The sequence below is a fragment of the Podarcis liolepis genome, assembly GCF_965112155.1.
Source record: "Podarcis liolepis genome assembly, chromosome: 10".
NCBI classification, from domain to species: domain Eukaryota; kingdom Metazoa; phylum Chordata; class Lepidosauria; order Squamata; family Lacertidae; genus Podarcis; species Podarcis liolepis.
The window spans coordinates 15,084,586-15,105,518 of NC_139562.1; the positions used below are offsets into that span (position 1 = coordinate 15,084,586).

Genomic DNA, 20,933 nt, shown 5'->3' on the forward strand with positions numbered 1-20,933 from the left:
TTATACTGTATTACTATAGCGGTTGAAGACCCTTATCTAGGATAGCAATCTCATAGATTTATATGCTGCACTTAGCAAAGAAACAGAACTTGACAAGAAGCACTCATAATTAAAGCATCCTAAGGATGTATCTACCTTGGGAAAATAAAAGGTGCTACCATGTTTTAATTAGCAACTTATTTCACAAGTGCAGAGAGCTGCCAGTGAATGCAAGAAACAAGATGGGTAAATGTGGGTCAAACAAACTATTATCCTATGCCTTTTCTCTTCTCACCCCCAAAACTAGATGCATTGTGTAAGATGGTGTACTAAGGTGTATTTCTGATTCTTCCTTTCAAAATGTTTGGGGGAACATTATTCCTAACTTCTCATTTAGCTGTCAGCAACTTCTGTCTTGGTCGAAATAAACCAGATTGACCTTATGTTCGAATTGAACAATTCAAAATAAACAGTTTATGAAGTTACTTTTTCAATAAAAAAAATCATTAGCTAATAATGCCAAATACCTCTTAAAGAAAAATTCAATATGGGTCTGTTAAGCAAAGCCAATATTAAACCAATATACATTAGCCAACCTGGCCTTTGACTCTTCATCCCAATTTACACAACATCTCCAACTATAAACCCTGTCCTTCAATATATTTATTATTATTATTATTATTATTATTATTATTATTATTATTATTATTATTATTTATATGCCACCCTATACCCCAAGGTAGGAGAAAGATGAAGCCATGTCTCTTTTATTGAATTTTCTGTTTTACAATTTAAAATACTCGTTTTACATCCTTAAGATATCAATGACTTCCCTTCTTTTCTTTCCATTGTTCATTTTACATATCATAAATCCCTGCATATTTTACAAAAACCATACCATTCATTATTCTATTATTGCATCCATCAAAAGTTATGTCTTCATCCCCAATCCCTTTATACTTACGGTACTTCATCTTTCTTTTTCTTTGATGTGCCAACCAACTTTTCAGCATTTCTCAAAATGTCTGACCTCTTTCCCCTTTGTGGAACAACATATGCCACTATGAGAGTGATCAGGATGGGAAATTTGTTTATGTATTTGTTCAGGGCAGTAATAAGTTGAAAAAGGAGAACCCAAAACAGCATACAAGTTAAAAGAAGAAATATCATTATGATGCCACTATGGTTCTAGTGCCACCTGCTCCACCATATGCTGCAACTCAACCACAAGAGACAGGTTAATTATGTTTCCAAACTCTATATGGTGCCAGGCACGCAAAGGTCATTCCAGACAGTTCACTTTCCTTGAACTCAAACAGGGAATTGTGGGACAATATAGCAACTTGAAAGCTCAGCTGAGATCTCAGCCCACATGTCCAATGCTATAGATGAAGCATTTTAAGTTTCAAGTCAATGCAAGAGTTAAGACCACAACTTCAATGAAACCTTTTCAATATTATTATAAGTGAGAGTAGATCATGTTTTGAAATGCAGTATTGCCAGACTAGGAAGATTTTGTATTATAACACCTGTCAATTTACCAAAAGCCTATTTTCATAGCAATTGCAGTGACACAGCCACAGCGTAACAGCAACTCTCCCACCCATAGACTGACTACAAGCAGCAAAAAATCTTCATGTGCCCTCTTCAAAAAAGGTGCTCAGAGGGGAAAATGGTAGACACCCTAACACTATTCTGCCAACCTGCCACTCGCCACAATTCTTCCTTTCTGGCTACAACATGTGTCCCTGGTAGCCACAGGGAAATCATGTCCTTATTTCTCAGAGAAGTTTAAAACTATTTAAAGAGAAAAGCTTAATGTAGGAAAACTGTCTGGTACAGTTTTGTGGGACAAAAACCCTCATCACACAGAGAAAATGCTACACATACATCACCCAAGGTTTAGGTCACTCCCTGTTAACCCCAAAACACAACTAAATAAAATTGGTTCAAGATACATGTTTTCTATACAGAGCATCAATGTCCGTGAAAAATAAAATGATAACAAGGAAAAAAGGGCTATGAACTACAGAGGTAAGCCAATGAAACCAACGTTTGCAAACTCCCTGTCATTTATGGTTGCTAAAAGACTGACAAGTTAGAAACAAAGATTTTCATGAATGTAACACTCATGTTCTGTCTGACCTTCACTGTTGCCAATTAACATCTGTTTGCTTGCAGGGAATGTGTGTGTGTTTGCGCAAGATTTTTTTTAAGCATCTTGTAAATAAAAATGTTTAAGTCTCCAATACTATTGTTTTGGTCTTTAAGGCTTTGCAGGAGATTTTTCTTTTAACCCATATTATTGAATTGCAGTATTTATATTCTTCTTCTAATCCAAGTTACAATAAAATTTGAAATCCTTCACTAAGCTCATTAAACACAAAATGCTATCACAACCTTCAGACAAAACCTTATTACCCAAAGCAAACAGAACTCTATTTACCAGTCTGTGTTTTGGAGCTCAGGTCCCATTTGTAATTAGCACAGAACCAAGCTCCAAGAAGAAAACAGATAAGAATATGGATAACAATTGCCCAATGAATAATCATAGCCTCTTAAATGAGTCAAAATGTCGACATATAATTTGAAACACTTATCCAATACCTGCAAAAAAAAAAAATCATGCTTGACGTTCATTTTCTCAAAACCTCAATTATCTAGCATGTTTTACTGAATCAAAGCCATAAAAGTACAATACCACTCTCAGCAACACACCCATTAAGCACACCAAGAACTTATTAGATGCATCACCAAAAAACATTTTCAAAGGCTTGATTTCAAACATGGATGAGCATAACATATTATGTACACTGAAAGCAAAATCATTAAATATTCTTATTCACCCAGCATGTTGAAATTATACTTACTATTGTCATCAAGTTTCCTAATCTTACACACATTTTCATATAGCCCTCTAATGGGCTACAATTACAACCAGAGGGGAAAAAATATTCAATGAATGCATGAAGGAAAGCAGTGAACAGTTCTATTAGCAAACATATCCAATAAATGAATATAAACTCAAAAATAACTTTAGAATGAAAGGGCCTATTATACTTAATTATATCCCCAATAAGAATATCATAGGCTTAGATAAGTTGAAAATACAGTATTTTGTAGAAAGCTAGACTACATATATGGCTAACAGCAAATTGCTCATCACTACGTTTTGAGGGAGGGATGCAGGTGGCGCTGTGGGTTAAACCACAGAGCCTAGGACTTGCCTATCAGAAGGTCGGTGGTTCGAATCCCCATGATGGGGTGAGCTCCTGTTGCTCAGTCCCTGCTCCTGCCAACCTAGCAGTTTGAAAGCACATCAAAGTGCAAATAGATAAATAGGTACCGCTCCGTTGGGAAGGTAAACGGCATTTCCGTGCACTGCTCTGGTTCGCCAGAAGCGGCTTAGTCATGCTGGCCACATGATTCAGAAGCTGTATGCTGGCTCCCTCGGCCAATAAAGCAAGATGAGTGCCGCAGCCCCAGAGTCGGTCACGACTGGACCTAATGGTCAGGGGTCCTTTTACTTTAACCTACGTTTTGAGGGAGGGCAATTGTAGAGTTTTTGGAAGGCTCAGAGTGGCAAGCAAAAGGGGTCCCTCTTATATAATACTACCACTGCCCCACCATTAAAACTGCCACCCCCTCCAGCTTTCTCAAGCTCAGCTATGAACATGATGGATAAGAAAATGCCTACAGAGCACAAATGGGAACAATATTCTTACCCCTGTGCTCCATCATCCTTCCAGTACCTTTCCAACAAGGTATATGTATGTGGAATCTCCTTCCTCTGGCACTGCTCACGTGAATAACCTTTTCACAGATATTTGCCAGCAGTGCAATGCCCCCTTCCCAAATGCTGAACAACACTGAAATATTCAATACATAAACATTTGACTAGCTATGTTCAGCTCTATGAGTGCATTCTGATTCAAATGATCTATTTTTAATAAGTGTTTACTTCACATCAAGCCAAAATGGCTTGAAGGCCTCCCTGGATTTAAGACGACTGATGCTTTAGTTCATTGGTATTTTTTCTGAAGCTTTTCCACACACAGAATACATGCCAATTATTGGATCATTTAAGTCAGAAATAAAAATAATCTTTTTTGTCAGGGAAGATGGAGTACATGAGTGAGTTTGTGAGCATGTATTTTCCCCTTGGCCATAGTTTTGCATAGGGTCCTTTCCAGGGTTATAAGGCTGGGATCCCTGCATATGTTGCAGGGGGCAGGATAGGAGGCATGCCATGGGCAGGGTCCCTGGAAGACCTTTGTCTGCTTTTGCGGTTGTGTGCCTAGGAAGTTGCTGAGCAGGGTGGAAGGCATGGTTCACAATCTCACCCTTTTCGTATCTAAAATAGTTAAGTAGTATGAGCCCCCATAATAAGCTGTACCTATGCAACTATCATAGTTGGAACTTTAACCAAATTATTCATGCCTCGTGGAAAATATACGTGGAAAGTGTTAAGTCCCAGCACAGTGGACAACATATGTGGAAAGTAGTATGGCCTGAGATCCAGAATAGTGTAGCTTGGGAAGGGGGAGAAGCTGTCATCATTGCTATATAACTGTAAAAATCAGGCCATAGTTAAGATTGCTGCTTGGAGAGAAAAGGATCCCAATTAGTTAATGCCAGTGTAAACTTCCAACTTTGATAAACCATAGAAGTGCCCTTACAATTTAATAAAGAATCTGATTATTCATGCTGCAGAGCAAAAATCAATCTTCAACTAGTAAGGATTAAGGGGAGCTCTTGTCAAGAGATATTATCTCAAATCCAGCTATTAGAACATTCTTGCACCTGCCTATGAAGAACATGTCACCAACAAAAGTGGATAAACTGTCAGCCTAACGTGGCACAGTAGTGAAGTTTTGCTATTCATATGGCAATAGTATATTGCAAACACAATGCACTCTCCAAAACATGCATATTTTTCAGGCAGATTCATACAGCACCCTATTCCCTTGTTTGCCAAGAGTGCTGCAGAGAAGGGGAACATATGCTTTTCTGAGCTTTGGAACAATATTTAGATAATTATTTCAATGACAACAGAACAAGTTGATGTTCAAGTACTCTCAGCAACACGTCTTTCAATTAGCAGTTCTGATAACATCCTGTACTTAACATGCCACAAAAGCTGTAAGATGAAATGATTAAAAAAATTTATTTTCAGCAGTAAGAGCACTTTTTTAAAAATAAATTTGTATACCGCCCTTCATCCAAAGATCACAGGACAGTTCACAACATAAAAATACAAAATGAGAACACAAAATAAATAATAAAACAAAAACAAACCAATAGCCTCCCTCCCACAAATACATTTAAAGGCCATAGAAGGTTAATCAGCTAAAGGCCTGGTTATAGAGAAATGTTCGCCTCATGCCTAAAGATATGTAACAAAGGCACCAAGTGAGCCTCATATGGGGTTTATTCATATGGGGAGAAGCAGTCCTTTGAGCATTGCGTTCCTGAGATGTTTAAGGCTTTATAGGTCAAAACCAGCACTTTGAATTGGGCCCAGAAACTAACTGACAGTGCAGTCAGGCCAGAATTGGTGCAATATGCTCAAACTGCCTTGTCACAGTGAGCAGCCTAACCACTGATGCTTGCACCAACTGAAGTTTCCAAGCAGTCTTCAAAGGCAGCCCTACATATAACACATTACGGTAATCTAATCTCGAGGGTACTAGAGCATAGACAACAGAAGTTAAGTTATCCCTGTCCAGATAGGGGCACAGCTGGGCCACCCGCCCAAGCTGATGGAAGGTACTCCATGCCACCTGAACCATTGAAAAGATGTGCCAGCCACCCCTTACTTAGTCAGCCACACCAGAAGGATACCATGGTCGATACTAAAGCTTTACATCATATAAGAACTGTACAGAAGTAGAACAGTGCATATAGGAAAACAGGAGTGTTTGTTAATAACTTAACTATAAATAGGAGAAGATAGGATGCATTCTGTAATTTACAGCACAATCCTATGCATATTTACTCATATGCAAGTCACACCATTGGAAATTGTAAGCATGCACAGGACTACAGCCTCAGATTACATTTGCATTGTTGAAAAAACTATTCTCTTGCCAAGCCCACACTTGTTAAGATACAGGGAAAAGGACAGAATAGCAATGAGAACCAGACTCAGGTACTTAAACATGTAACCCTGCATTATAACCACTAGAAGACCTTTAGAAACATGTTTAAAACTGCCTTGAAGGAACATCACTTCCTCTCTCCTGATGTCACAATAAAGGCAGAAATTAGTACGCAGAAATGTACAGGACAGATATCAGTAAGCACTCAAATATGGTTTGGAACATCTAACTCTCAAGATAAAGTGAGAGAGTCTCCAGCAGAAAATGACTTTTATGCCCAATACTCCAATCCTGCAAGCATTACTCCATGGATTTCAATGGTTCAAACATATGAATGTTAGAATTGCAGCCTCTGTGGCACTCAATCATTGTAAAGTTAACAATATTAGTGGGACTACATGAATGCATATTAGCTATTTACCCCAAGGCTTTGCAAATACTATCTTCCAAGCAAGACTTGACACAAAAGCTGAACATTTATAGCTTCTTACCTCATCTTCCCAGTCATAAATATTCTTTTTAAATAAATAAAAAACATAGGAAGCTGTTCTACACCAGGTCAGACCACTGGTCACTCTAGTTCAATGCCATCTACACTGAAAACCTCGAACTCCTGTCAGTCAATAGGCAGCCTCTTCCCAATCCTACCTGGAGATGCCAAAAATTGAACCTGGGACCTTCTGCATGCAAAGCATGTGCCCTGCACCGAGCCACAGTCTTTATGCTTCAAGTAAAAACCAAGGTGTTAAAACTGAAAACCATACAGAATCTTTTCCCAGAGTCCTCACAAGACCTGTTCTCTGCTATTATTGCAAGCCTGTCTCCCCAGGGTGAAAGGCAGATAAGGCAACATGCAGCATGATCATTGTTATTGTTGTTATTAAAAAATATTGCATGCTTTTTTTTACTAAGGTGATTCAAAGCAACTTAAATTTAAACAGACATGAAAGAAAAACAACAATCTACAATACAATCTTTTTTTAAAAAAGGGGGTGGGGGGCAGGAATCAAACATTCCAGAAGAAAGCCACACATTAATAAGAGCCAAAGGCCTGGCAAAAAAAGAAATTCAAATGTAGCAGAGAAAGCTATGTAATGATGGCACCAGGGAAGCTTCCCTGGGAGTGACATTCCACAAGCAGGGAGCCACCACAGTAATGGCCTGTTCTCATGTTGCCACTATCACCATCCCAAAGAAGGGGCACATGAAGAAGGGCCTCAGATAACAATCACAAGGTCCAAGTTGGTTCATATGGAGAGAGGCAGTCCTTGAGCTATTGGGGTCTTGAGCCAAATAAGAATTTAAAGCTCAAAACCAGCACTCTGAATTGGGCCCAGGAACTAACTGGTAGCCAATGAGGTCGGGCCAGGGCTGGTGTCATGCACTCAAACTGTCTGGCTGACAATGTACTCCAGGACTCCAGATGACTCCACTAAGCGGTTTCGTGTAGTAGTTAAACCGTATACAAGATAAAACCTAACCCTACAGAAACACACAATGAAGACTCTCTGGGCCTGAACAGCACTCCCCAAGTATCAGCCTGTGGAAACAATCATCCGAGTTGATCTGGAACCACAGCAAAGTGCTGCCGCTCACCCCAACTCAGGTAGCCACTCCAGAAGGATACCATGGCCAGTGGTATCAAAAGCTACTGAGAGATTAAGGAGAATTAACAGGGCCCCACGTCTCTCCTGACACAGGTCATCATTCCAAAGCATTTTCCATGCCAAAGCTGGGGTTAAATGTCAATTGAAATGGCTCTAGAAAATTGGTCAAGGCGTGGCTTGAACGTGTGCAGCATACTAAAGAGCTAAGACAAGCAACAGACAAGGACAGGGATTTTAAAGTATTTCCTCATCCATAAATATCTAGCTATATTACCCATCAAACCAACTGAACAACTCAAAACATATAATGATCCGTGGGAAAAACTTTATCACTTGGAGGCATGCTGTAAAATGCGAGGTGTAGATCAAATTAAGCCAGACAAGATTTAAAGCCCCCTAAAACTCCAAATGCTTTTGAATACGGTTTTGGTAGCAAGGAAATCTTTCTGCTGCAGCAGATGTTAAACACTGAACTGTGAGTGGAAGGGAAACATGTTCCAACTGTGATAATAGGAAGGTCTATGATGGGTCTCATGCTTCTGCTTGTGTAAGAACATATTTGGATAAAGTTTCTTTTTTCTTGTACATCTTTCCAATGAAATATTTAAAAACAGCACTTTTGTGAACAGCAGATACCTTCTGCAAGCAGAAGACACTTTTGGGTTCAACCCAATATTTTTCAACACAGTTTACTGAAGCATAACACGACCGCATAGTAACCACACAATTATCCTGTCTTTTTTTGAAGGCTAACTTTGTTTGGGGGTACAACTTTCGTCTAGAATATTCAAAATACTTTATAAAATCCCTGAAAGCTCGGGCCCCAGCTGTATAAATCACAACAAAAGACAATGAAACCTCTGGCAAATAGAAAGTTTAAAATAGAATTAAGCATGGCTTGGTGTAAGCAATATATGTTAATATATTTAAAAGTGGAGTAATGATCTAAGTGGTATGTAGGAGTGAGAGTGTTAAGTTTTGATGTGAAATCAGGTTCCCACACAGCTATGGAGCATTACGAACATGAGATGCATGCATAAGTGGCCTCGGACAAGCTGCTATTTCACAGTCTACTCTACCTCAGAGGATCACTGCAAAAATAAAAAGACACGATGTCACAAATGCCAGTCTACCCTCCTTGAAATCTTTATATATATAAATTATGCCATTAACATTCCAAAATCCCATTCTACAGGATACTTTCACATATGCATATAGCCATTTCACTACTCTCAATGTGCACAGCATATAATTCCATAAGGGACATACGACCATATGGAGATTCAGCAGCATATTCCATAATGTATTTAAATGTAGAATCTTACTTACTTTATGTAGTATCTTGCACCTTCAAATGTATAGGCCTCTTCCCAGCCTGTGGGTAGGTCTAAGAAGCAATACAAAGAGCATTTGATCACATGACAGAACCAGTTGAATGTAACCAAGTGCATTTTTAATCTATGCTTTTATCTGTACACTTACTAGTGGTTGAAATTCAAAAAAACAGCCAATAAGTATGGGGAAGCCATTCTGCTTTACACCCACATAAAGTATGTTAGATCCAAACTCAGAAGTGGTGCCACTGCTAACTGAGCCAGCTTTAATATGACAGAGGGAAAACAAGTCTTTAAAATAGAATTTGATATACACAGTGATACCTCTGGATGCAAATGGGATCCGTTCCGGGGCCCCGTTCACATCCTGAAGCACACATAACCCACGTCTGCGTGTGCATGGGTGGCAATTTGCTGCGTCTGCGCATGACGTCATTTTGAGCGTTCTGTTACTTCCGCGTCACTGCGGAGCGCAACCCGAAAACGCTCAACCCAAAGCTACTTTAACCCGAGGTATGACTGTACCACCATTTTGCTGGTGTAAATTCCATTGGCTTGCAGGTCATATGACACAGCTGAACATAGTTAGGATCTAATTTATACCTCTCCCCACCTAGTTCCACCCACACCACTCCTCCAGCATGCTAATTTTTCAGGGTTTATGCTGGTGTAAAGTAAGGTACGGTAAAAGACCCCTGGACGGTTAAGTCCAGTCAAAGGCAATTATGGGGTTCAACGCTCATCTTGCTTTCAGGCCAAGGGAGTCGGGCGTTTGTCCACAGACAGCTTTCCGGGTAATGTGGCCAGCATGACTAAACCGCTTCTGGTGCAGCAGAACACTGTGATGGAAACCAGAGCACATGGAAACGCCATTTACCTTCCCGCCACAGTGGTATCTATTTATCTACGTGCGCTGACATGCTTTTGAACTGCTAGGTTGGCAGAAGCTGGGACAAAGCAACGGGAGCTCACCCCATCACACGGATTCAAACTGCCAACCTTCTAATCAGCAAACCCAAGAGGCTCAGTGGTTTAGACCACAGCACCACCTGCATCCCTTGTGTAAAATACACTGGTTTGGGATCAACCAGCTTAGATGTGGGTGGGCTAGGGTGAGGGACTTACACCAGCATAGTCTGGCTGAGAATAAGATCCACTTGATCCTAATTCACCCATCCCAACAGATGTTGTGCTTGGATAGGTCTCTTAGACAAATATTCCTGAAACTATTTGTGTATTAGACTTTGTCTTATATTCCATCACGTGGAGTTTTGTCTAGCATCAGTAACATACATCAGTACTAGTTTAGATGCACATATTACTTTAGACACTACTTGCAGTCATGTAACTATCAGCTGTAACATATTTGAACACAAGTCACTCTAAGAACAAGATTGCACTCTAAGTCACGAACTTCCAAAATGGTAGCTGGGTAAGAATCACAACAGAAGCTATTTGTTATGACAGCATAGTTACATCATCTTGCCATATCTTCAAGTTGAGCTTGCAAGTGTTCATAGACCAGACAATACTATAGAGAATTTATTCTCACTACTAATCCAGTGGCAGAGGAAGAGAAATACGGTGTTTAGTCGGCAATGGAGCATCAATCACTAAAGGCTCTTTTAAGAAGAGGAATCAAAATCAAAGCTTGTCCTCTTCTTCCACTAGAAAAATGCAAAACCAGAGAAAAAAAACTAACTACTAAAACAGTATGCTTTTTTAATCATAAGCTTCACTGCCTAAAATAATCACTTAGCCAAGAGTACTGTATTTTCCTTTGTTGTCTTAATACATCTGGCTTTGCTTATTGCGATACATAACACCTGTCTTTTTTAAGCTGCAGTACATAGCATGAAACAGAACAACACCAGTCTAGTAACCAAAATGTTTATACGAGATACAATCTTTTGGAGAAATATTTTATGCCAATATGAGGCATTTCAAGCAGTAGTTACAGCAAACTTGTATCAGGAAATATTACACAAGCTAGAGTAAAAAAGCTTTCCACATTCATTCCCATGCAAGAAAAAGAACAGCAGGTCTGGTTGGTATATTAGTACGATCAGTTATCCAAATATTATCATAAGACTATTCAGAATTCACCATGCCAGCAGTATGAAGCATTCCATTTGCCAAAAAATAAGTTTGGTTCATTACCTAAAAAGCCAACAAAAAAACCCTGACATTTCATGGAAGTTGCTAACATGTTTTGGCATAACTGGCAAATTGATGAAGCAGAGTAACAATGTGCATGGTGGAAACAGAATATATTCTAAATGTGATCAGAGAGAAAAAGCTTAAACACAGTGGGAGAACATACATCACTTAATGAATGCCAAGTGTGAAATGCAACTACATTCAACACTGACCTCCAAATAAACTATTCTAAGACATTCCTCACAAATATGACTAGGAAGGGTGATAAACAGAACACAAGAACCTCTCCTCCAAAATTTCTCCCAGGTCACATGCAGTAAAGACAAAAGAGCAATAATATGTGTGAATAAGAAACATGCAAACAAGATGTACCAACTGAACGTCTCCAGGCTGCCCTCTCTTTCCTTTTTCTCTACAACAGGTATTTACACCAATGAAAAACAAAAACTGCATTTCTAAATACCCACCTCTCAACAGCCAGTGTACTATGCCAGCAGGTAGAAAAGCTGGAAGCTTTGCCTTAAATCCCTTTTCCAGCCAATCCCTCTTCCTCTTTCTGCTGCTACTCTTCTCCAGAGAAACAAATGGCAAAGGAGACAAATTCTACCTTGCTCTCCTCCCCAGTTATTCCTCAAGCTCCTGCCCCCACTTTCTCAGTCCCACCATTCCCCACCCACTCTCTTATCCTAGATTGAGAGGGAATGTTTCTAGGTGAATGCACCTGAGTGCTATCTATGAATTTCACAAAGCAGTCATCATTAGATGCCAAGCTCTAGAGATCATGATGCTGAAAAGCTATGAGCAGGTGATTTTGTGTTCTGCTCAGGGAGGAAGCTTTAAGCATACAGACTGTGCGACTGTAAGAAAGTGCAGAAGAGGAATCCATTGGCTGTGAGCTACTTTCAAGAAGCATAGTAGTTCTAATATAAAATGCAGACAAAAAGGTAGAAGAGCACGTATACATCAACCAAGACAACTGAAAGCTTGTACAATTATTTCATTTTTGATAGCAGACTTTTGTAACACTTTAACTGAGGAGAACATTTCACCACTGCAGAGAGATTCATTATTGAACCTGCACTTGGGTGCTGCTGGCTAAATATGATTTCCCTCCCATTAGCCTACAATGCATTCAGATACCCTGAATGGCTAGGCAACTGTCACAGGATCATACTGAATAATTACCTGTCCCTTAATTGAGGAAAATAAACATTTCCCTATAGCCACTGCACAAAGTGTTTATAAATGTCTATATTTGTTTTATCTACTTGCAGAACAGAATAGGGCAGCACAAACAGAGTAGGAATAGATCCAAGAAGCAAGACAAGGGAGAAACAGCTTCTTGCTAAAGTTTCATCTGGCTATGTTGAAGATCTTAAAGCAGTTCAGAAAGCTTGTCCAGTGGGTGGAGATGTGGCCACTGAAGAAGATGCATTAAGAGAGCTGCTGATTTCTCTGCAGCTTAGCAGGGTAGTAGCTAGATTTTGGAGGAACACAACTAAACTGATAAGAAAACAGATGTGAGGTTAGCTGAGCAAGGGCAGGGATAGCAATTTAGAAGCTGAAATCCAGGAGCCAAGTGGGAAAAGATTAGTATGGGTTTAGTCTCCCAAAGAAGAGAGAAGGATTATGGGGTTGGTTACTAAAGAGAAATTGCACAGCAGAATGACAGATGAGGATAATAACAGTAAGGGATAGCCAATGGCTAACAAGTCAGCGAAGAAGATATACTTGGGGGGGTGTGAATAAGGCAATTAGTAAACTGGACATTTGAGAATATGGACTACTGCACTGCGCTCTATGTGGAGCTACCTTTGAAGGTGACTCGGAAACTACAGCTAATCCAGAATGCGGCAGCTAGACTGGTGACTGGGGGCGGCCGCCGAGACCACATAACACCGGTCTTGAAAGACCTACATTGGCTCCCAGTACGTTTCCGAGCACAATTCAAAGTGCTGGTGTTGACCTTTAAAGCCCTAAATGGCCTCGGCCCAGTATACCTGAAGGAGCGTCTCCACCCCCATCGTTCTGCCTGGACGCTGAGATCCAGCGCCGAGGGCCTTCTGGCGGTTCCCTCATTGCGAGAAGCAAAGCTACAGGGAACCAGGCAGAGGGCCTTCTCGGTAGTGGCGCCCGCCCTGTGGAACGCCCTACCATCAGATGTCAAAACGATAAACAACTACCTGACATTCAGAAGACATCTTAAGGCAGCCCTGTTCAGGGAAGTTTTTAATGTATGATATTTTAGTGTTTTTTGGTTTCTATGGAAGCCGCCCAGAGTGGCTGGGGAAACCCAGCCAGATGGGCAGGGTACAAATAAATTATTATTATTATTAATACTGCTTAGGAGTACAAAGATAGTGAAGGACTGGAAGGCCAATGGGAAATATAGCAAAGAAAACTGCCTAGTTAGGGGTGGGTGAGATTAAGGATTAATTGGTATTGTGAATCAGTGCAATTTAATTAACTAGGATGGCATGGCAGTACGCTAATAGAGGTGAGCCGGACAAAGACGATGTTTACGAGTCAGTTCTTAGGGAAAGTAGAGTTGCTGGAGTTAAAATTATTGAGGAGTGTCACACATTTCACTTAAGGGCATTTGAGCCTCTTGTGTGTCATTTCCCACCAAGAGTTAATATGTTCATCCAAGCCAGAAAAGCAGAAGACAGCCATTTTCACATTGGATGTGAAATCTGTACTTTGCAGTCACACTATAGACCAGCTTCAAACAAAGTTAGCCTGAAGTGTGCACTCCTTACTTCCTAGACTAGAGGCTGGGCTATCAACAGAAGATTTAGGAATTAAGGAAATGTCATTGAAGAGACAGAGGGCCCATGGGGAGGGGGTGGCAGGAAACAACTGAGAGATCAGTTAGTTTTGAGAATGCAGACTATAAGGCTCATTGGAAGGAAAGTTACAGTAGAGCAGTAGGATAATGTGTACAAAGTGAGGGTCAGAGACAACTAGCTCAAAAGATGCTGTGAAAACACAAGGTACTTGGAGAATGGGGACACAGCTGGTTTTAGTTTTCGTTCAAAGGGTGTGGGATAGTATACCTGTACACTCCTTTCAAGTGGTCATTGAAAAGGGAGGGAGGGAGTTAAGAGATTTTGAAGCATAAAATAGTGCCCTTCAATGGTGGGTCATTGCGGTCATTAGGAGTTTTTTTGTGGAGGAAGAAGAACAAATTACTAGTACCAGGCTTGTGGCCTGAATTTGAATGTGAAGCCAAAGCATTTTGGTGAAAGAGAATTCTCTCTCTACTTTGGAAACATGTAGTAAATGAATGGAGTAATTAGATGGGGAAGCAATTGAGCAAAGAGATGGGTTACAGGGAGACAGAAAAGGGCCTATTAAAGAACGGGGGAGGGGAGATGAGTGATCACTGAGCATGAGTTGTCATTTTGCCCCTCCCCAAGGAAGGTGAGGACAAAAGCTCCAGTCAACAGCAAAAGAAGAAAAAAAGGTTAAGTAAAGTTAATGAGGGGTACAGACAAGTCAAACTGGATTATGGTTGGAAGCAAGAAGAAAACTGAGCCAAGACGTTCCGTAAGAGTTTAGTGATTTTTAAGCACATGTAGAGGAAAACCCAGTGACAGAGGCTGAGTCAAGATTGGAACTGTGGTCCAAGAGGTAGCAGAGACAGGCATATATGAAGAGGGTCTGCAATGCCAAATTGAAGGGATTGAGTGAGGTAAAGCTCAAATGTGTGTGTGGTTTTATATGAAGCCCCCCACAAATTGGAGGGATTAAAATGTGGCAAGTGTGACTCACCGGTGGCTCTATTTGGAGGGAGGACAAGAAGTGGTATGAAGTCCCCCCCCCCCCAAGGACAAGAGATGGGAGTGAGGGAAGGGTTTACAGGCGTGGGGGAATTGGGGTGATTCACTGTGGTGCTTTTGTATGAAGAGCCCACCTCGCCCAAGTTGAAGGGTTTTTAAACATGGAGAGAGGAGTTGACAGCACCTCCAGGCAAAATGTTTAAAGGAGGAGGAAAGCGCCACAGAGAGTGACTTGGTGTCAGCTTTCAAGTCCACAAGAAGGTTTTAAGCACAGGAGGAGCAGGGTGTGAGAGAGGGGCTGTGTGCCTGTGTGTAGGAGAAAAACAGCCTGTGAGAGGAGAGCAAGAAAAGAAGGGCTAGGCAGGTAAGTCGGGGAGGGAAATCGAGAAACCCACCTCCACCTCTTTCTTTCTTTCCTCACTCTATTCCACCTTCCCTGCAAAGATATCTCTACACTCTTTTCCACGGAGGGCTTGTGAGGACACGGGAGGGGGGGGGCTGAAAGAGAATGACACACAGAGAAGAGAGGGAGAGAGAAAGGGAGGGAGAAAGTGGGGTTAGCTCCGCTTCCGAGCGGGCTGCGCTGTTTTGTATTTTTTCTTTTCTTACCTGGGCTGCGGCGGTGCCCGGTGATCGCCGCCTCTCCCGTCAGCGGGTGCAGCCAGGTCGTGCTCTTGGCTTCCTCGCTAAGGGGAGAAAACACAGGGCGGCGCGTGAGAGGAGGAGCAGGAGCGCGCGGCGGTGACCCGACCCCGGCCGGACCCTAAAGCCGACCACGACGACCCTCCCTCAGAACCACCCCGGGTCGCCTCAGCAGCGCCACCGCCACATAGCCGCCTTCGACGCCCCCACCCCGGGCGGGCGGGCGGGCGGGCAGCCCCGGAGCCGCTCCTCTTCTTCTTCTTCCCCTCAGGGTCATGTATCCCTCCTTTCCCGCCTCGCGTCCCTCGCCGCCGCCGCCGCCGTTCCCTCCGCCTTAGCTCCCGCCTCGCTCGCTTACTTGATGAAGAAGACGCGGCCGCCGCGGCTGATCCCGTAGCTCCAGCAGGCGGGCAGCGAGCGCAGCCGCTCCGCGCTCAGGTCCGCCGCCATGTCCGAGCGCGGCGGAGGAGGCGGCGGCGGCAGTAGCGGCGGCGGCAGCAGCAGCAGCCGGAGCGAAAGCGGCGCGCGCGCGGGCACGGGAAGGAAAGAGCGCGAGGCAGTGGGAATGGGCGGGGGAGGGAGGGAGCGCCGCGCGCCGCCGCCGTCAGCACAGCCGCCGCCGCGCGCGCGCCTCCGCGAGCGAGCCAGCCGAAAACACCTGGACGGCGGCGCGAGCTTGGAGTGAGTGAGAAAAGACAGTTGGGGGAAGCCGGGGGGGGGGGGAGAGGAGGAGGAGGAGAGAAGCTGAGCCCCCCCGCCCATGGGGAGGGCTTATCAGCCGCCAATCAGCACCGAGCTCTCCTGCCACGCTCCTCCTCCTCGATGCTCTTCTCCCTCCCGCCTTCCGGAGCCGACTCAGTGGCTCGCGAACGCGCGCCGCGAAGCCCCGCCCACCGTGGATTCTTTAACCCCGCCTTGAAATCAAAGTGGGGAGGGGGGGAACCCAACAGCGCGCCTCCTATAGGCGACCAGCGGAAGTTACGCGCTCCCGTGTTGCTTAAAAAACTCCTGGAAGGGCGAAGAGGGGCTTGGGGTGTTGTGTCCGTTTTAATGCTTATTTTTAAGGGATCGTTAACTAGTTCACACACGCACGCAATCTCTACACATAAGTGAGGCCATGTCGTCGCCCCCCCCCCCAGCATGCACGCGCGTTGGCGCTAGTCAATGGGCCATAGCAAAATGTGTGTGTGTGATAGAGTGAATTATCGTATTTATACTAGCCTCCTTTTTATTTTATTTTTGGGGTTTTTCTTTCTCCATCGCCCACCTCCCGAGCGTCGGTGGCAGTCAACGGGCAGCGGAGTCATTTGGGGTGTTTGCGTCAAAGGCTGCGATGCTCTGCCACGGGTCCGGAGGGGGCGAAAACTAAGTACCGTTGAGCACCGTGCTGCATGTGTGTGCGAGAGATAGCGCAGCATTCCGGGAAGGTGGGAACATTGCTCATGTAGGAGCCGCTGCGCCTTGTTTCTGGAGAAGGCGAACATTACTGCTAGGCAAACAGACGGATTTAGGAGCAGTATCAAAGTCCAGCCGGAAGCATCTGATGGATTGATTACAGCACAATCCTACCCGTGCGCTCATAAACTCGAGGAAAGCGTTGGCAGAATTGCAACCTGACCGTGCAGTCTGATCCACGCCATTCATTCAAAGCATGAGGCTCCCCCAAGAAAATCGTGGGGACTGTACTTTGTGGAGGCTGCTGGGACAGTTTTACAAGGAGCAAACTACAGTTCCCAGGATTTTGGGGGGGGAAGTCATGTGCTTTAAGTGCATGTTATGGATACCTACTCAGAAGGAAGCCCTGCATCTAGGCTTGGAGCCTAAATTTCTGCCCAGTATAAAGGATGAGCCCAAAAAAAGTCCTTCTGGGCAGGACATAGTTTGTCTAGGTCAGCATCTTGTTTCCAACAGTGACTAGACATGGACTTGTGGGACTGCCCACATGGTGGGCAGCTCTCCTCTTCAGACACAATGGCTATGTTCTCCCTCCACTGTCAGAGGCTGTAGGACTGAACACCAGTTGCTGGGAATTGCAGGTGGGAAGGCGGAAGTTCTGCTCTGGTGCTGCTTGCGAGCTTCTCACAGGCATCTGGTTGGCCACTGTAGGAACAGGATGCTGGACTCCATGGGACAATTGCTGCTAAATTGATGCCACTGCTAAAAGAATTGCGTTGGGTCCCAATTAAGCTACCAAGCTAGGTTCAACACACTGGTGCAGGTGTACAAAGCCCTGTACAGCTTAGAACAAAGATACCCAAGAGATTGCCTCATCCTCTGCACACTCAACCAATCACTGTGTTCTGCAGAAGAGGGCAACCTGCACATTCCAGCCCATCAGGGGGTCCATTCCGCAGGATTGGAATTGGGCTTTGCATACCAGGAAGGTAGCTTGTCTCTTGTCTTTCCGATGCCCCCTAAAGATGTCCCTCTTTCAACAAGCCTTCTAAAATCTTCATCCCAATTGGCGCCTGTCTTGGATTTGAACTGATTTTATTTATGTGCTGTTACTGTTTTAAATTGGTTTTCTATTAATAATTGATTTTTAATCGTTTTTATATATTGCTTCAAATTTTTCGAATATGAAACTTTTATATGCATTATTATATTGTAGATCACTTTGGGATGCCTCATGGGAAGGAGTTAATATAACTTATGATGATGATGATGACCAATAATAATAATAATAATAATAATGCTTATTGCAGTTTCTCTGTTAGATGTTGGAGCACTGATGTTTTATTGTTAAACTTAACACTGTGTGTGTGTGGAAGTCTTCTAGAGCTATTTGTTTTATGAGACAAATACATTGAATAAAGAATAAAAAAATAATTTTATAGAAGCAGTTTTTGATTTTGTTTACACACACACAAACACCATCCTTCATTGCCAGGCAATCCCAGAAGGAGTACAAGAAGGCCATATAATATGTAAAACAACGTAATCACCAATAGTACTATAATGCAAGGCAGATAAAAATCAAATAGCAAGCAGAGCAACCATAAAAAAGAATAAGAACAATAAGACAAAACATCTGGCCTAAGCACTCTTGCCCAACAAATGATGAAAACATAAGATTCAGTGCTAGCCATGCAAGAAGTGGAGTGATCACTCAGCCTGCAAAGAGGGGTAGCTGCATAGGCGATGAAACAAATTAAGCTAGGGCAAAATTTAGATAATACTTTTGTCAGTTTCAACTTTGCAACTAATCCAGCTAAGACTGCAATTCGATGCAGAGTTAGATATGTTTAAACTAATTTTTTTCAACACGCACTGCTCCACTGAGTTGGCTGTGTGTCTGAAGGCATAATCTAAAGAACTGGTACTCTTCGTGTGGCTATGTCTAACTAACAAGGGCCTTCTGCAAGCTCTCTATTGAACCTAGCCAGTTTCAGCTCTTGCAAGACTATACCCTTTTTAATATGTAACTGACACACAAGCAATGCCTTTTTGCTGACAGCTTCAAAAAAGACATCACTGAAAATGAGTAATCACGGAGGTCAAGTGGGAGGTCATGTGAAAGGTGGGGGGAGTTGAGGAAATACAAGGAAATATACATAGGCTGGCAGGTAATAACAATGCAGCCTAATGACTGCATTGTTAATGGGAAAATCAGCCCTAAGAGTGAGGTCACATTTCAACCACATCCCTTCCCCTAGATGACAAGCTGCACCTTTGTAGTTTTGTCTCTAAAGTTAAGCAGGTATGGGCGCGACCACAACCTGGAGTGCTCGGAAGGCTTCTGTGTCTGAGCGCCTTCAAAAGACTGGAAGGAAACAGAAGTAAAAACAATACTTTATTGTGCAGGCAGATGTTTTATGTCTTGAATTTAAATTCACTCTATTATCATGGCCTCATACGCCTCTTTTCTCTATTCCTTCTCTCCTCCCGCCCTTCCCCATGGATGTGAGGACTGTTCTCGGGTTTTGTTTACAAGCAGACACTTGTTTTTTCTAGTTGGCTGGGGCTGAGCGACCTCAGATACGCCTCTTTACCTGCCCACCCACCCCTATGTTCGAAGGCTGCTGTCTCCTTCACCCCACCCAACCCTGTGTTCCAGCCCTTGTCAGGCTCTGTATTAATAACACCATTTTACAGTCAGAGTCCAGGTCAGTGGGGGTGGGTCTTCCTACTCTCTGATCCTTGGTCTACAGCCACCCGTTGCCTCCCCTCACTGCTCCTGTTTCACATCCTCCTCGAGTATTTTTGCTTGGCTGGAATGTGTCCTTCAACTCTGGCAATGCCTTTTGCTTCCCTAGATGGGGAAAGAGCAGGGCGTGTAGAAACCAGCATGCTGTAAAAAGGTGTTATGTATTGAGTTGAATAGGATCCAAAATGCAGCAGTCTGGTTGGCCCTAGAACAATAGGATCCAGAATCCAGCAGTCTGATTGGTCCTAGAACAATAGGATCCAGAATGCAGCAGTCTGATTGGTCCACAGGAGCCACCCAATCCAGCTTCAGGTGGAAGTGAATCCGCAACCTGATTGGCCTACAGGTGAATCCCAGAATTAGCCAAACACGTGGGGCCCATTGTGTAAATAATGTATATAAAGCAGACATTCTGGGGGAACTTCCATTCCTCCTCACCACTATGAGCTGAATAAAGAGCATGAAATCCGCTCTCAACTCCGAGTATATTTCAAAAGGCATTTGTTGCTAGGCCTCCTTTTATCCCTGGCCCCACCCACCGCCACCATCATGTCCCCTGCTTTCCCCCACAAACATTACTGGGTAGGGAATATAACCTGGAAAAGGTTCCCTGCACCTGCATAGAAAATACTGAACGAGACGGACCGCTGATCTGATATAAGACAACGTCTTAAGTATAAGCCACAGTCAGCCAGCACCAGGAATTCTATATGGCACAGAAACCTCACATATCTTCTCCACCATCTCACCACTCGCTCCTCCATATTTTCTTACTCTGTGCGTACACATGCTGTCCCCTCCCATCTCCTTCACTCCCTGAGACATCTGTTCCGTCTCTGATCAGATCACCATCACCCCTCATTATCTTAATCTGTCGGCCGCGCCTCCCTCTGCCACTGAAACCGGAGTCCTTGCATCCAGCAACACCTCTACATCTGGACCTTCCCTGGGCCTAAGCAGCCAGAACTCTCAACTTATTAACTTTCCTACTCAGACTGTTGTGTTCACATGCGGTGGGGAAGTGTAGCAGTTTAGTCCCCGAACGACAGGGCAAATGACAGCCAAGCAATCATTGAGAGATTTGGTGAGGCTGCCTCTTTCCCCCTTCTGCACCATCCTTTTAAAAGAAGAAAAAGAAGCAAAGGCAATGGCTTTTCACTCTGCAGCTATGCAGCCAGCTT

General features: G+C 43.3%; 1 protein-coding gene and 1 long non-coding RNA gene across 29 annotated transcripts in view; both read right to left on the reverse strand.

Moving 5' to 3' along the window:
* The window catches only part of PLEKHA5 (pleckstrin homology domain containing A5), a 173,957-nt gene extending 157,500 nt beyond the window's left edge, over nucleotides 1–16,457 (reverse strand). For 24 of the 28 annotated variants that reach the window (XR_014516109.1, XR_014516110.1, XR_014516111.1 and 21 more), the window contains exons 1-3: nucleotides 15,964–16,297; nucleotides 15,573–15,649; nucleotides 9,017–9,074 (exon numbers count right to left, since the gene is read on the reverse strand). Coding sequence is in view for 22 of the 28 variants with exons in the window: in XM_083460946.1 (XP_083317072.1) it covers nucleotides 9,017–9,074; nucleotides 15,573–15,649; nucleotides 15,964–16,055 (227 nt within the window). In the remaining 6 variants the exon portion in view is untranslated. Of the gene's footprint in view, nucleotides 1–9,016; nucleotides 9,075–15,572; nucleotides 15,650–15,963 lie in introns of all 28 variants that reach the window. The other 4 variants (XM_083460949.1, XM_083460941.1, XM_083460945.1 and 1 more) reach the window with 3 other exon arrangements.
* LOC310687102 lies at nucleotides 745–8,206 on the reverse strand. Its single transcript, XR_014516221.1, has 2 exons — nucleotides 3,513–8,206; nucleotides 745–3,144 (listed from the first exon to the last, which is right to left on the reverse strand). It is a non-coding gene; the product is annotated as an uncharacterized lncRNA (long non-coding RNA).
* Nucleotides 16,458–20,933: the final 4,476 nt, after the last annotated feature.